General features: G+C 49.6%; 1 protein-coding gene across 7 annotated transcripts in view; it reads right to left on the reverse strand.

Moving 5' to 3' along the window:
* The window catches only part of DLGAP2 (DLG associated protein 2), a 776206-nt gene that overhangs the window by 351672 nt on the left and 410074 nt on the right, over positions 1-14460 (reverse strand). Inside the window, exon 1 of one of the 7 annotated variants that reach the window (XM_082715290.1) lies at positions 6651-6714. The exons of the other annotated variants lie outside the window; for them this stretch is intronic. Within the exon in view, the coding sequence (XP_082571416.1) occupies positions 6651-6681 (31 nt within the window). The 5' untranslated portion in view covers positions 6682-6714. Of the gene's footprint in view, positions 1-6650; positions 6715-14460 lie in introns of those variants that run through there. 7 annotated transcript variants of the gene reach the window in all.

The following is a 14460-nucleotide window of genomic DNA, read 5'->3' on the forward strand; positions in this document are numbered from 1 at the left end:
ATGAACTCCTCAAACTCAACATGCACAAAACAGATAATCATAAAAAATGGGCAGAAGATATGAACAGACACTTCTCCAGTGAAGATATACAAATAGCTATCAGACACATGAATAAATGTTCATCATCACTAGCCCTCAGGGAGATTCAAATTAAAACCACATTGAGATATCACCGTACACCAAAATTAGCAAGAAAACAAACAACATTTGTTGGAGGGGATGTGGAGAAAGGGGAACCCTCTTCCACTGTTGGTGGGAATGCAAGTTGGTGCAGCCTCTTTGGAGAACAGTGTGGAGATTCCTCAAGAAATTAAAAATAGAACTTTCCTATGACCCTGCTATTGCACTCCTGGGTATTTACCCCAATGATATAGATATCGTGAAAAGAAGGGCCATCTGTACCCCAATGCTTATAGCAGCAATGGCCACGGTCGCCAAACTATGGAAAGAACCAAGATGCCCTTCAACGGATGAATGGATAAGGAAGATGTGGTCCATATACACTATGGAGTATGATGCCTCCATCAGAAAGGATGAATATCCAACTTTTGTAGCAACATGGACGGGACTGGAGGAGATTATGCTGAGTGAAATAAGTCAAGCAGAGAGAGTCAATTATCATATGGTTTCACTTATTTGTGGAGCATAACAAATAGCATGGAGGACAAGGGGAGATAGAGAGGAGAAGGGAGTTGGGGGAAATTGAAAGGGGAGGTGAACCATGAGAGACTATGGACTCTGAAAAACAATCTGAGGGTTTTGAAGGGGCAGGGTGTGGGAGGTTGGGGAACCAGGTGGTGGGTATTATGGAGGGCACGGATTGCATGGAGCACTGGGTGTGGTGCAAAAACAATGAATACTGTTATGCTAAAAATAAAAAATAAATTAAAAAAAAGAAAGGTGCGCAGGAGTGGGGCTGCATCCTGAAGGACAATGAAGCTATTTTAGGCATTTAAGCAAGGTGGTTATATAAATAAATCTGGATTTCAGAGTGGTTTCTCTGTAGCTCGTAGATGAGCATCTGGAAGAAAGACCAGAGAGGTAAGATGGTGACTGCTTAGGACTCAAGAGCATGGCGCCGGCCTTGGGCTGGAAGGTCCCTTCCTTGCAGGCGGACTGTGAAACACAGGGAACAATGCCTGGATAGTTTTCTGGGTTTTTGTTTTTGAAACCTCACTTGGGAAAAAAGCGGGCCATGCAGCAAAAATCCAAGGAGCCAGGCAGCCGCCCAACCTCTCACACTCATGTGTCGAAGAAGGAAGTAACTGATCTCACAGCTTCGTGTGAGGACAGGAACAGCCAACAGCAGTGCAGGGCTCTGAACGCGGTCGCTGGCAGAGAACACTGGGCTGCAGGGAAGAACAGGGAAGACCAGGGCCACTCAGGCCAGCTCCTCCTCCCGCCAACACCGCACGAGCACGTGAACATTCTTGCCGGCAGATGGGCTCCCACGGACATGCCTGGGTGCCGCTGGGTCCCCAGCCGCCAGCCCCCCACCTCTCTGACTCCTTGTGCTCCTCCTCTCTTTCTCAAAACCATGTGGCCAGCCAGCATCAGGACTGGGACTGGTAGCCCAGTCTGCTTTTCTCGGAGCAGGGGCTCCCTGTCCCCCACACCACATGACTCAGGGGAGACTCCTGGGCAGTCAGCATTAGAAGCGGCCACAGTTCTGCAGTATGCAGGTTCACAGGGACGTGTGCACAGAGAGACACACAGCAGCTTTAGTAAAATACACAGACGCCAAGACCTGACAGAAACCCATCTCCTCTACACGCGCGCTCCGCGGGGTGCAGGCTCCTGCCTGGAGAGACCCAGCAAAGAGGGGTCTGGAGGGAGGCTCTGGAGCGCCCTCTGGCTCCCCGATTACTGGTCCCTCCCACGTTCATTTAGCAAGAAGGCTGGGAGCACTTGCTGGGACACCGGCCCCACACTGAGTCCCTGAGCACCAGGAGTGTCCTTCCATGGGGAGCGGGACATGCGCGCAGATAAAATATAATGAAGCGAAGTGGAAAATGGGAGGAACACTGCAGTTCGCTGTCGGGTGGCGGGTCAGGAACGTGTTTGCAGACACTGAGCCAGCCCGGGAGGTTCTCGTTCCTTCACTCACTGCCGGTTTCTCCCTCCCAGGACTTGCTCCAGGAGAGGGAGGGAGTCCCAGGAATCAATGCAGTGTGCCACCGGTGGCCAGTGCTCCCAAGGACAGGGGCACAAAATGACAGGACCAGGTGGGGAAGTTTCTTTGAGGAAATGACCTTGAGCAACATTCAAGAGGAAACGGTGGGGGAGGCAGTCCAGAGAGGAATATTCTATGGCTCACAAGTGACACAGCCACACCGCCCGTCCCCATGTGGACAGGAGACAGACAGGTGACCCAGGCAGCCGAGGTGCTGGTCGCCCAGCTGGTGACCTCCTAGGCACTCCCTCTCCTGCTTCAGTGCCTCCTCCAGTCTGGGAGGGCAGTGTAGACCTCGTGGCCTGCCTCCTGCCCCACTGCGGGCCCCCCAGGGCCCTTTCTCTTCCGCCCGCCTCCCACCTCCCACAGCTGAGCCAGGCCCTCTCCTCAGTTCCTCGGTGCCCAGAACTCAGCCAGCAAATTGGATAAACTAATTAGTGCTTCCGTGTTAATTAATTTCTGTTGTTTATCTAAGCTGTGAGACTTCTGTTCTTGCGTCAGTCCCTTCAGGTAAGTTTATCTACAAACAAATTACGTCCCGTTACGCCGCATTACAGCGGATGCCAATCATCAGAGCCTTGGATGCGTGTCCTCCCCCTGGAGTCCTCAGAGATCATCTCACATCGTAAGGAAACACTTAAAACAGAGGTAATGCCCATCATTGATGTAAATCGCCATATGAGAACTTCAAAAAGATTTATTAGAAAAGTCACTTGAACAGTGTGACAGCTGTATTTTTCTCCGTATTTCTACGTCGTGAAAATTAAATCACCAGATGCAAGAGGGGAGGTGTCGCTGAGCTAGAAAACAAAGTAAGGACAATCTGAAGATTTCTAGAACCCATCACTTCTTTTAAAAACACTTACCTATTTTTGCCAACTTAAATCTAAATCACACTCAGGCTCTGAGAAATCACAATTACGGAGTTAGTACAAGTCACTTCCGTTGGTTAAAATGAAGCCCAGGAGAGTCTGGGAGGTGAGTGTTTCTCCCCAGGACAGACTGGCACCGAGGACCCCGGCGCACCATGCCGGGCTTGCTGCGCGGTCCTCGAGAAAGGTGTCTGTGCGCCGAACCGCAAGGACTCCAGGAAGACAAATGATGCTTCAAGGCAGGAGGGACCCCTCCGCCAGGTATTACACTAGCAAAGTGTTAACTGTGTGCACCACGCTTGGGATCGACATTGTGCACTAACTCGGCTGAGACAGATGCAAGCCCCAGCCACACTATTTCCCGAGATTAATTCTCACCATCTCACATTTTACGTCAAAGACAAGAAACGAAACCAAATTCACGAGCAGACCCACAGTCCAATTCAGATCACTGAATAGAATTTCAAGCCTTGTTTTCAAACCAGTCCCTGACATGGGATTGGAGAACTGAAATAACACCTTAGAGGTTGAGTTGCGGTCCCCCAAATTCACATGTGGAAGTCCTACTGCCCCCTCCCATAGCCCTTTCATGACATTCTTTGGAAATAGGGTCACTGCAGATGGAATCAGAGGCCATTTGACGAGGTCATCCGAGTGTCCCTACTCCAGTGGGACTGGTGCCCTCATACAGAGGGGCACGTGCACACAGAGGTGCATACGGGGAGCGCCGGGTGAGGACAGGGCTCTGCCCGAGCCACGGGGACGCCACGGCAAGGTGGGCCTGCCACAGACCCTCCTCCCCACCTCGGCAGGAGCCTGCACTGCTGACCCCTGGGTAAGACTCCCCGGGTCAACACGTGGGGCCCCAGGAACCTACTGTGTGAGCCCTAGGTTGTGGTGGTTCATCACAGCAGCCCCAGGAAACCAGGACAGCCCCTGATAGCAATGACCACACAGTACCTTCTCCCTTGGAAGGAAGCTGGGAGCCTTTCCTAAACTCAGGCTTTCTTACGGTTTTAGTCTAGAAGCAAGGAAGCACTTCCCGCTGACGGTTTGTCTTTGAAAACACGTTCCCTTGGAGCCAGCAGCCGGAGCGTAACCCAGGTCCTCCCAGGGTGGTGAGACTCACCCTCTCAGACCCCTCCTGGGACAGCCATGACTTCTCTCCTCCGTCCACACCTACAGGATGCTGTCCCACCTAGAACACAGGCGTGCGGCTTTGATTGTGACCCCGTGGGCGCCACCCCTCCAGTATCCAGCATGTTTGGTCAAGGAGGGAGTGAGAGCCCTGAGGGAACCTTCCATTCTGCATGTCTGTGTTTCCTTTGGTCGCTTAGAGCCACAACTGACAGGTACTCAGCAGGCTCGCTGCCCAGGACCAGCCACCAATACCCATCAGCAGCACCACAAGTAGACAGCAGGGCCTTCCAGCGTGGGGCTCAGTCTCGCCTCGACCCCTTCCCAACATCAGTGGCTCTTCAGCGCACCCCGAAGGCTTCATGGCCAGTCACCACCACCCTGCCCTATTGTACACTCTGCGCTCGGCCACAGTGGCCGCCGCCAGGATGCTGACAGGTGGGACTTTCCCGCAGCTGATGAGGCAGTCACAGCACCTGCCCTCTTGGGACGGCAGCTTACCCTGCTTTTAAATCAAGGGCCCCGTGGAGCAGAGACAAGACCAGATCTACCTTCAAAATGATGACCGCATGGCCCAGGGTCCGGCACACAGCCGACGACAGTCAGCGGAATACATACAAGGCACGCACATCACTACACAGCGGCATGGCTCCTCCGAGCCCAGAGGGACGGAGCTCGAGTGTGCAGCCCTCGACCAATGGGCAAATTGAGTCCATGCACGAGGTGGGACGATGTTCAGCGTAAAAGGAACGACGTCCTGACGCCTGTTACGACATGGATGGACCTGGACAGCACCGTGCTGGGTGAAGGGAGCACGGGAGTCCAGCAGGATGCGTGCTTCACTTTATAGGAGACGTCCAGAGTGCACCCCTTGGTGGAGGCAGGAAGCACACCGGTGGCTGTCCAGCGCTGGGCAGGGAGTGATGGTTCACAGGCACGTGATTGCTTTTGTGTGGGACAAAAATGTCCTAAGATTAAATCGTGCTGGTGGTGGTTTTACAACCCTATAAATACACTAAACCTCATTAAATTGTATGCTTTAAAGGGTAAACTACATGGTTTGCTGATTATATCTCAATAAAGCCATTCAAAAAAGTTGGTGGAAAAAAAGGATGAGCAAATGAGCCAGTGGCCTCAGACAAGTTCCTGAACACGCCGCCTAAACCCTTCCTCTGAGAGCGGTCAGCCCTACAGCAGTGCTGCGAGCAGAAATGAGTCCATGACGGCACCGTGTCAATGGAGCAGTCCAGGGACACGAGCACCGACAACCTCCGTTAAAGGCCTGGAGGACGCCTTCACTTTGCAGTCCCCGTGCCTCATTCCGCCTCCTGCGGGCCTGCTGCCAACCCAGCCCATCAGATGCTGTTCCAGGGACACGACCGGTGGGTGCAAGGTCAGGTGACCCGGAGAAGACCTTGTGTTCCTCTTTACCACCTGCAAGTCAGCAGGGTGGTCACCATGACGATGGGACTGGAGAAAAGCCCAGAAACGGAGACCCTGAGAGAAAGGGGGTGGAGTATTCCCAGCTGGCTGAGAGCATCAGGCTGCAGAGGTGTGGCTCCTCGGGGTCCACGAGGAGAAGGACATCCAGCTCCAAGTCCAGACACCAAGCTCCAGCCCAGAACAGTCGTTCCCCAACAGTCGCGCCGCGCACCAGCAGACCAGATCCCACAGCCAACAGCCCCTGGAAGACGGTGAAGTGCCAGTGCACTTCATTGCCATGTGTAGCTGACCGCAGAGGTCAGCCACGCCCAGCCATAAATGTGACACCACTAAGGTACAAATGCCCAAAGTGCACATCTCAGAGTCTTCCTCAAACTGAAGGAAAAGGAGTTAATCAAAATTCAGATTCATGGATTATGTAATACTTCCAAGTTCCTACAGCAGCTCTTTTTTTTTTTTTAAGATTTTATTTATTTGACAGAGATCACAAGCAGGCAGAGAAGCAGAGAGAGAGGAGGAAGCAGACTCCCCGCCGAGCAGAGAGACTGATGTGGGGCTCGATCCCAGGACCCTGAGATCATGACCTGAGCCAAAGGCAGAGGCTTAACCCACTGAGCCACCCAGGCACCTGCAGCTCTTTTGTACATAACAAAACGCAGAGTAGGAACAGAGTGAGGGTTGGGGTGGAAGACCGGACTCCCTGTTCCCCTGTAGCCACCCCAAGAGCTTCAGCACTTTGACCAAGTCGGAACTACACACTGGCTCTCAGAGCCCTTGTCTTCCAAATAACGGTGGTGGTGACAACATGTGACAGAGTCCTCCGGGGGGCGTGGGGGTGGGGGACAGCCGTACTGAGACAGAGTCCCATACCGTACTGTTACCCACATAAAGTGTGCCATTCGGTGGTTCTGAGTATACTCACAGATCTGTGCAACCACAGCCACCATCAGTTTTAGAACATTTTCATCACATCCCAAAGAAATGCCACACGCATCCGCATCTGTCAACCGCAGGCAACCACTGACCTGCTTTCTGAGAAGCTCCTCTTCTGGACATTTTCTGGAATGGAGTCCTGTAAGACGCGGTTCCTGTGCCTGGCTTCCTCCACTGTTTTCAAGGTTCTCCCATGTCGTAGTGAGTGTCAGGATCCCACTCCTTGCTGCTGCAGGAAAACATCCCATAGTAGGACACACCCCCACCTATTGGTCCACTCGTTAGCTGACGGCCATCTGGGTTGTCACTACACTTTGGCTATTGTTCAGAACATCGCTTTGAACATTTGTGGCTAAGTTTTCTGTGGGCATATGTTTCATGTATCTTGGGTATAGACGTACGAGTAGAGGCCCATGGGCCATAGTCCAGCTCTGTGTTTACTCCTCTGAGGAACAGCTGGACTGTTTTCCTCACTGGCTGCCACATCGCCTGGTCCCCTCGGCAGTGCACGAGGGCCTGACTTCTCCACACCCTCGCCGACACCCCGGATTGTTGGCCCCTCATCATGGACATCCTAGTGGGCGTGAGGAGCAGCTCGGGCTGTTCTCCTGCATTTTCCTGATGACCTGCAAAGGCATTGGGCACCTTGTCGTGTGCTTCTCAGCTACTGCTTAGTTCTTCCCCTCTTTAAAAAACTTGGTTTATTTGTACTTTTAAAAATGGACTTGGAGGAGGTCTTTACATATCCTAGATACAAAATCCTTATCATATACATAATGGCAAATATTTTCTCCCACTTTGTGGGTTTTCTTTGCACTTTTTCAATGGTGCTTTTTGAAGCACAAGCTTTTTAAAATTTTTTGATGAATTCTAATTTATCTACTTTTCCTGTGTTTTTGGCACTAACATTAAAGAAAGCACTGCTTACTCCAAGGTTATGATCTGCTTCTGCTTTATTCGAATGGTTTTAGTTATTATATTTAAAGCTTTGATTCATTCTGAGTCATGAGTTTTTGTCTATGGTATGAAGAAGAGACTCAAACTAAGTATTTTCACGTGAATACCCAGTTGTTCCAGCACCATCTATTGAAAATGCCCACTTTTCTCCACTGAGTTCTCTTGATGCCCATGTTGAAAAGCAACTGATCATAACTGTGAGGGTTTACTTCTGGGTGGTCAGTTCTATCCCGGTGATTTATGTCAGTCCTTCTGCTGGAACTATGCCATCTTGATCACTGTAGCTTTGCAGTAAATTTTGAAATCAGAAAGTGTCACCTTACCAATTCTTTTTGGCCATTTTGGCTATTCAGAGTCCCTTGAATTTTCAGATGAGTCTTAGGATCAGCAGGTCAATTTCTGGGGGAAGAGAATCAGCTGGGCTCTTCACAGGGAGTTCTAAGACCTCGTAGACCAACTGGGAAGTGCTATCAGTTGGCAGTATGAAGTCTATCGATCTGGTCCATGAACGTAGGATGCCTTTCCATTAATTTCATCTTTTTACATTTCCTTCCACAATATTTTATAGTTGTCACAGTATAAGTTCTATACTACTTCTGTTACATTTCGCTCACTGTTGGATTGCTCATGGGATGTCTAAATAATTGCAATTTATTTTTGTATATTGATTTTGTTTCCTGTAACCCTGGTGAACTCAGTCATTATTTCTAATTTTTTGTTAGTGGACTCTTAGTGCAATCCCTTTCCTTTTTATAGGTCTATTCAGATTTTCTATTTCTTATGGAGTCACTTTTGAGAGAGTGTGTCTAAGATTTCATCTCTTTCTTACAAGTGATACATTTATTGGCTTACAATTGTTTATAGTACCCTCTTAAAATTTTTTTCAATTTTTTTTTTAAATTCAGGTGAAATTCACATAACATAAAGTTAACTAAAACCACCCAGTGGCATTTAGCCCTTCACAATGCTACGTAACCTCTGTCTGGTTCCAAACATTTTTATCATGTTTATCAGTCTATCTTCCCACATTCTGAATGCTACCTTATAATTCTTTTTTCTTTCTGGATGTTGGTTGTAATGCCTCTTTATTCACTTGGATTTTAGCAGTTTGAGTTATCTCTCATATTTTCTTCATCAGTTAACTAAAACCTTAACAATTTTGTTGACTTTTTTGGTCAAGAATAAAGCTAGGGAGGGGGGCTCAGTGGGTAAGTGTCTGTCTTCAGCTCCAGGTCATGATCTCAGGGTCCTGGGATCGAGCCCTGCATGCGGCTCCCTGCTCAGTGGAAAGCCTGCTTCTCCCTCTCCCTCTCCTGCTACTGCTGCTTATGCACTCGCTCACTCTTTCCCTGTCAAATAAATAAAATCTTTTAAAAAAAAAAGAATAAAGTTTTGGTTTCATTGAATTTCTCTGTTGCTTTTCTGTTCTGTATTCCATCGGGGTCGTCAGGAGGATGAAGTGAAACCCTGGGTGTAAAGGGGCCTTAGAAATGAACTTGTGTGTAAGCATTTCTCAATTCAGGAACATTTTACTGGATACTTTGTATCTTCCAAGCAGGCTCATTCTCAGGCGCTCAGGACTCGGCAGCAAGCTTCCTCCTGGGCCGTAGGAAATGCTCCATGAATGCCAGGTAAACGCCGAAGGAGAAGTAAGAGAAGCTGTCGGAGAATAGAGATCCTAATTCTAATCAATCTTATCATTTAAATTCTGCCTACCACGATCCCTCAAACATTCTGTGTGCCTGAAAACTACCATTTTGATGAACTGATTAACTTGAATCTTTCTTCATATCAATTAATATTAAGGAGACACATAAAACAAGAAATCAAAGCTGAAAATATCCTGAGGGGCTCCTGGGTGGCTCAGATGGTGGTGTGTCTGCCTTTGGCTCAGGTCATGATCCCGGGATCCTGGGATTGAGCCCACATCAGCCAGGCTCCCAGCTCTGCAGGGAGCCTGCTTCTCCTTCTCCCTCTGCCCCTCTCCCTGCCTGTGCTCTCTCTTTCTCTCTCTCTAATGAATAAATAAAATCTGAAAAAAAAAAAAAAGTCAAGAAAATACCCTGAGTGTTCTTCATGACAAGGACCCTGAGGCTTCTTCCCTACCTCTGGCTGCTTGCTGGAGATGAGCTACGTTGGTGCTCCGTGAGCATCTGCCTGTTGTCCCCCTGATTCCATTCCTGGAGGTCCAGGAGGAAATGGTCGAACTCACTCGGGGAGGGTTAAACCGTCACTGCAAACCCTCCATGATGGCGGTGGGGGGGGATTTAACCATCGGGGCTCCCCATGCCAAACGATGTCCATCCTTTTGATAAATCTTCTTTTGGGAACCAGATAAGTCAGCACTGCTGACTTTGTGGGTATCTCTGGTGTTGAAGCCACCCGCGGTTTTTAATAAATCACATCTTAAAATGGAATCAGCCTGTCAAGAAGACAGTTAATAAATACATTATTTTAGCTTGGATTTCTCTCCTGCTCACAGAAAGGAAGAGGAAGCGAGGATCAGCAATTCTAGTCATACTGGTTTTTTACACAGCCCTTATTATGCAATGATTTTTTTCTTTAATATTTTAAACTTTCATTAGTCGTCTGGTAGAGGAAAGAGAAATGTCATCCACCCACTAATTGGTTCAAACTCATCCTTTTTTGTCCCACCCTGGAGCCCTGCTTTAAAAATGCAGAACCATCGTCTTGTTATGTCTCTCTGTAGTGACAAACAGCGCCTTTGGTTGGGAAAAAAAAGTCTCCTCATTCCCTTGATTTTCATTACTTTCCATCAACCAAGACAGAACAGAATTTATCCCCTAATTATGTTACTGCTGTGTACATCACACTGTTTATTTTATATCCGATTCAGGGAAAATAGTAGCTTTTGGGGGGGAAGAGAGAATGATACACGTATGATGGCGAGGGAGAAGCTGAGAGTCGGTAATGCGGAATGATACAGTGTAGCCTACGGAGAGAATTAACTCAGAAAACCTATCAGTGGTGCCACAAAAATTAGGACAGAAGCCTAATTCCCTCAAAGAGTGATGGAACTCTCCAGAATGCCCACGCTTCCGACTGGAAGTAAAACATGGCCACTTGTAATCATCACTCATCCTTTGCAGTAACTGAGATCTTCTTCATGCTCTACTTGAAAACTCAAATGTGATAACACTAGGCACACTTTCTTGGTGCCCTACAGATGTATGGGACCTCTGTGAAGCACTCTCACATGCACTCATGCTCCTTGAAACCAGAGAAAGCGGAGAAGGATCTCCCTTCCCAAAGGAGAAGGAACGGAGCAGTACACAGACAGGTAACGGGCTCCTCCCCAGGCACGGTCCTCAGGGCGTGCATTCCCACATAGACCAACCCACCGGCACGCAAGCATCCACCTTCTGCAGTCCCACTCAGGGACCGCAGGCCGTCAAGAGCACCGTCGCTCAGCAAACCATGGGCATTTGAACTTCTGCTCTCCTATCACCCGTGACCTTAATTCCCAACCGGGTGCTGTGACTCTGTCCTTTCTCAAACTGGGATGGTCCATCCGTGACTTCCTTCCATTCTGTCCCTCTGCAGCACGTTCTTCATTAACATCAAAAAGCTCTTCTGTTGACATGATCAACTGTTTCCCACAAGGGTGGAGGTCATCTTCCCTTGCTGCGTTGGCCTGTTTCCATTTTGAGAGCGCAGTGGGCAGCAGAGCAGAAGAGCAGAGACCAAGCTATTGGAACCCTCCTGCATTCTTATCCACGAGTTCTAGTTCCTTTGAGTCTGAGGAGGAACACATGTTCCCCAGTTAAGTTCAGAAATGGCCACGTACATGGAAGTATCAACAGCAGCAGATGGTTCTTAATTCATTAGAGAATATTGTGTATAATTCAAGGCTAATTAGAAAGTCTTGATAGTAGCAAGAATAGCAAATATTTATGGACTCGTTTTCTCTGCAGAGATGCCTAGAGAGCCCACAGTGCACGTGGAAAGGAGACCCTGTCCACGGGGTGAGTGGAGACTCGCCGTCCTGGCTCACGTGGGGCTCAGGCGCGCACAGCAAGGACGAACCCGGACACCCGCCAGGAGCCGAGGGCTAAGGAGAAAGCCACCGGGAGTGAAGAGGGCCGGACTCCCGGGTTACGTCTGTCCCTCCTTCCTGCACCCTCCGCCGCGGCCTCTCTGGGGAGCAGGGACGAGAGCCCCTAGCACAGACACCGAGCGGACCGGTCTGATTCAGGACATGAGCGCGTCAGTCGCACGCTGTCCACAGTCCTGGTTTACCGGCTGCCTTGGGTGTGACTCGTAGTAGCGCTGTCCTCTCGGGAGCATCCTGGCTCGGGCGACAGGAGGGTGCTGTCACCCCACCGGAGGCCGGCTTAGTCAGGCACTCGATATTGCCACTGCTTTCTTTCAGGTTGGCCAGGAAAGGCCTTGGGAAAATTAAAATAAAAGGAGCCTCTGGGTGACATGGGGGCCGGGGTGGTGGTGAGGAGGGCCTGCAGGGCAGCGGGGAGGGAGTCTGGGAGAAAGCACGGCAGGAGGAGAGAGTCCTCCGGAACCTGCGCCGCAGCACAGCACACGCTGGCGGTGGCTCGTGAGGGCAACAGTGGCAAGAGGCCACAGCAGGGTCTCCGCTTTCATCTGAGGAGCAGACTCAAGTCTCCAACGGAGGCTCAGCACAGGGGAGGCCGGGCTCTGTGGAACAGGAGTGGGCGGCAGAAGCACAGACACAGCCCGGGGACGAGGGGGTTAGCTCGGCGCTTCCTCTCCTGGAGGCAAGGATCACCAAGGCGGATGCAGGAGGCAGCAGGGGGCTTAGGCCACCCCGGGCCATGGAGATGATTCGCTCTGCGGTCCCGAAGCACCTCATAAATGCTGATGGCCACATTTATAGTTCTGTTCTCCCAGGAGGGACAACAGCGTTCCTGCACCATTTAAAGTGTACGGCACAGAGAAACTAATTCACGACGCTGGCTCAGCTCTGCTATCAGAAACCTGAGAAATGCATCACAGAAAACTTCGGGAACAATGTCACCAATGGATACAAACAGAAAATTCCAAGTAGAAGAGAGACAGTAGCGATGTAGTGATACAGAATAGTAACAATGCCTCTAACGCAACAGAGAGGCGCTCTGGAGGACTCAGGGAGCAACACTAGGAGGATGACTAAGGTGATTACCTTCATACGCCAGTCGCTGAGTACGGCCGGTTATCTTTGCAATATAGAGTCAAAGGATGCTTGACAAAGTCTTACTTGCAAAACCAATCGAAATTTTTATGGAAAACAAACATGTGGATCTCCTTAACTTAGTTTAAACATCTATTATAAAGCAATGAAGGTTCAAGTCTGACGTTGACACGCAGATACGAACCCAGATAATACATCAGTGGACGTTACATCAGCTACATTTGTATCAGCGAACAAAAAGGGGACCATATCATTACTCAGATGAGATGGTTTTCTTTCTAGAAAAACTAAGATCTCAGACAAATGAACAGTTTATTAAGGCGCTGAATACTATTTGGTGGTTCCCCAAATTCTCATCATAAAACAAAGGAGAGAATTTAGGGGATGATGTTTCTAGCTTAGAGCAACAACGATACGTAACACATGGGGGAAACCTCCAGGGGCTTCCTGTGGAAAGATGAGCCAATTAAGAGGCATGAGGTGTTGGGGAGGAAAGTGTGCCTGCTCTCCATGGGGTCATTTTGTGACGAATTAAGGACTTGAAGCTACAGGAGAAAGGCGGCTCTTGACAAAATGACCCACACAAGGAAAGATGTTGGAAAATGTCTTAAAACAAAAAACAAATGTGATCAGGTGTGACGTTCCTTGCTGGCCCTGCTGCTATCTAGCCCAGCTCTAGGTGACTCCTCCACGCAGCCTTCCGTGATACCCACCTCTGCCGGTCGCCCCGGCTGCCTTCTTTGTCTGAACTACACACGGAGGCACCTAGGGCACAGGGACTCCACCCAGGTCGTCTCTTCATGGCCAGGACAAGCGAACCAGACACGAACCCATCTTTGGCAGATGAGTGAATAAGGTTAAAAATGCGAAGGATGGTCTTACTTGACATATAATCTAAAGGACACATGTTCATGCTCCCTGAGTCCCAAGCACAGAGAAAGGGTCTTTCCTATGCTGCCCGTGGGGACACAAGAGACACTCCCTAACGTCCCTCTGGAGCTGACAGCCACTGCAGGTTCAGCCCCTTCTTTTCCTGAGGCGTGATGGACCCAACGTGAAATGACTCTTAGGTCCTACAGGACTGTCACTAAGGAATGTGGAACGAATGTCATTTTGCTGCTTGTCCCTGCTGTCTTTCTTCTGCACACTCTCTCAGTCACACACTCACACGTCTAAACTCTTATTTATGCAGAAAATCACCGTGTACCACACTGGTGTCTGCTTTAGGGCTATAAGCAGGTACAGGCTCTGGAACGCAAAGCCCTGGCTTCTCGGTGAGTCCGAGCGACCCAGGGAACTGGGACAGGGACTGCCGAGCACTGGCTTCTGCAACGGAGGAACACTGATGAGCTCATGGGACAAAAGCATAAGAAGCACGTTGCCTAAATTGTCTACACATTCTGAAAACGGCATTTTGGATAGAAGAGCAATCTACAGCATGGTTACAGAAATTTTCATGAATTTTGGATTGGAGGTAAACCCTAATAGCCTTAGGTTATAAAGTAAAATCCTACTTTGGTCATACAAACATCCTTTACACTGTCATTTCTCCTCTTTCAGGTCTAATTGAAGGCACCATTTTTTCGATTCCTGTATTTTAAGGAAAAACCAAAGAGTTCACTGCACGGTGTTTATCGGCACTGGAAAACCCCTTCTCGTGGCCCACTGACTAGATGGTTCACGCTTTAAATTGTTGCCCCCGCCGGCAGCCATCGGTGACCTGAGGCCAGGCCACTGGCAGGGAGAAGAGCCGCACTCGGCAGCAGGTGCGCCGGGGC

Source organism: Mustela nivalis (assembly GCF_964662115.1).
Source record: "Mustela nivalis genome assembly, chromosome: 20".
NCBI classification, from domain to species: Eukaryota; Metazoa; Chordata; class Mammalia; order Carnivora; family Mustelidae; genus Mustela; species Mustela nivalis.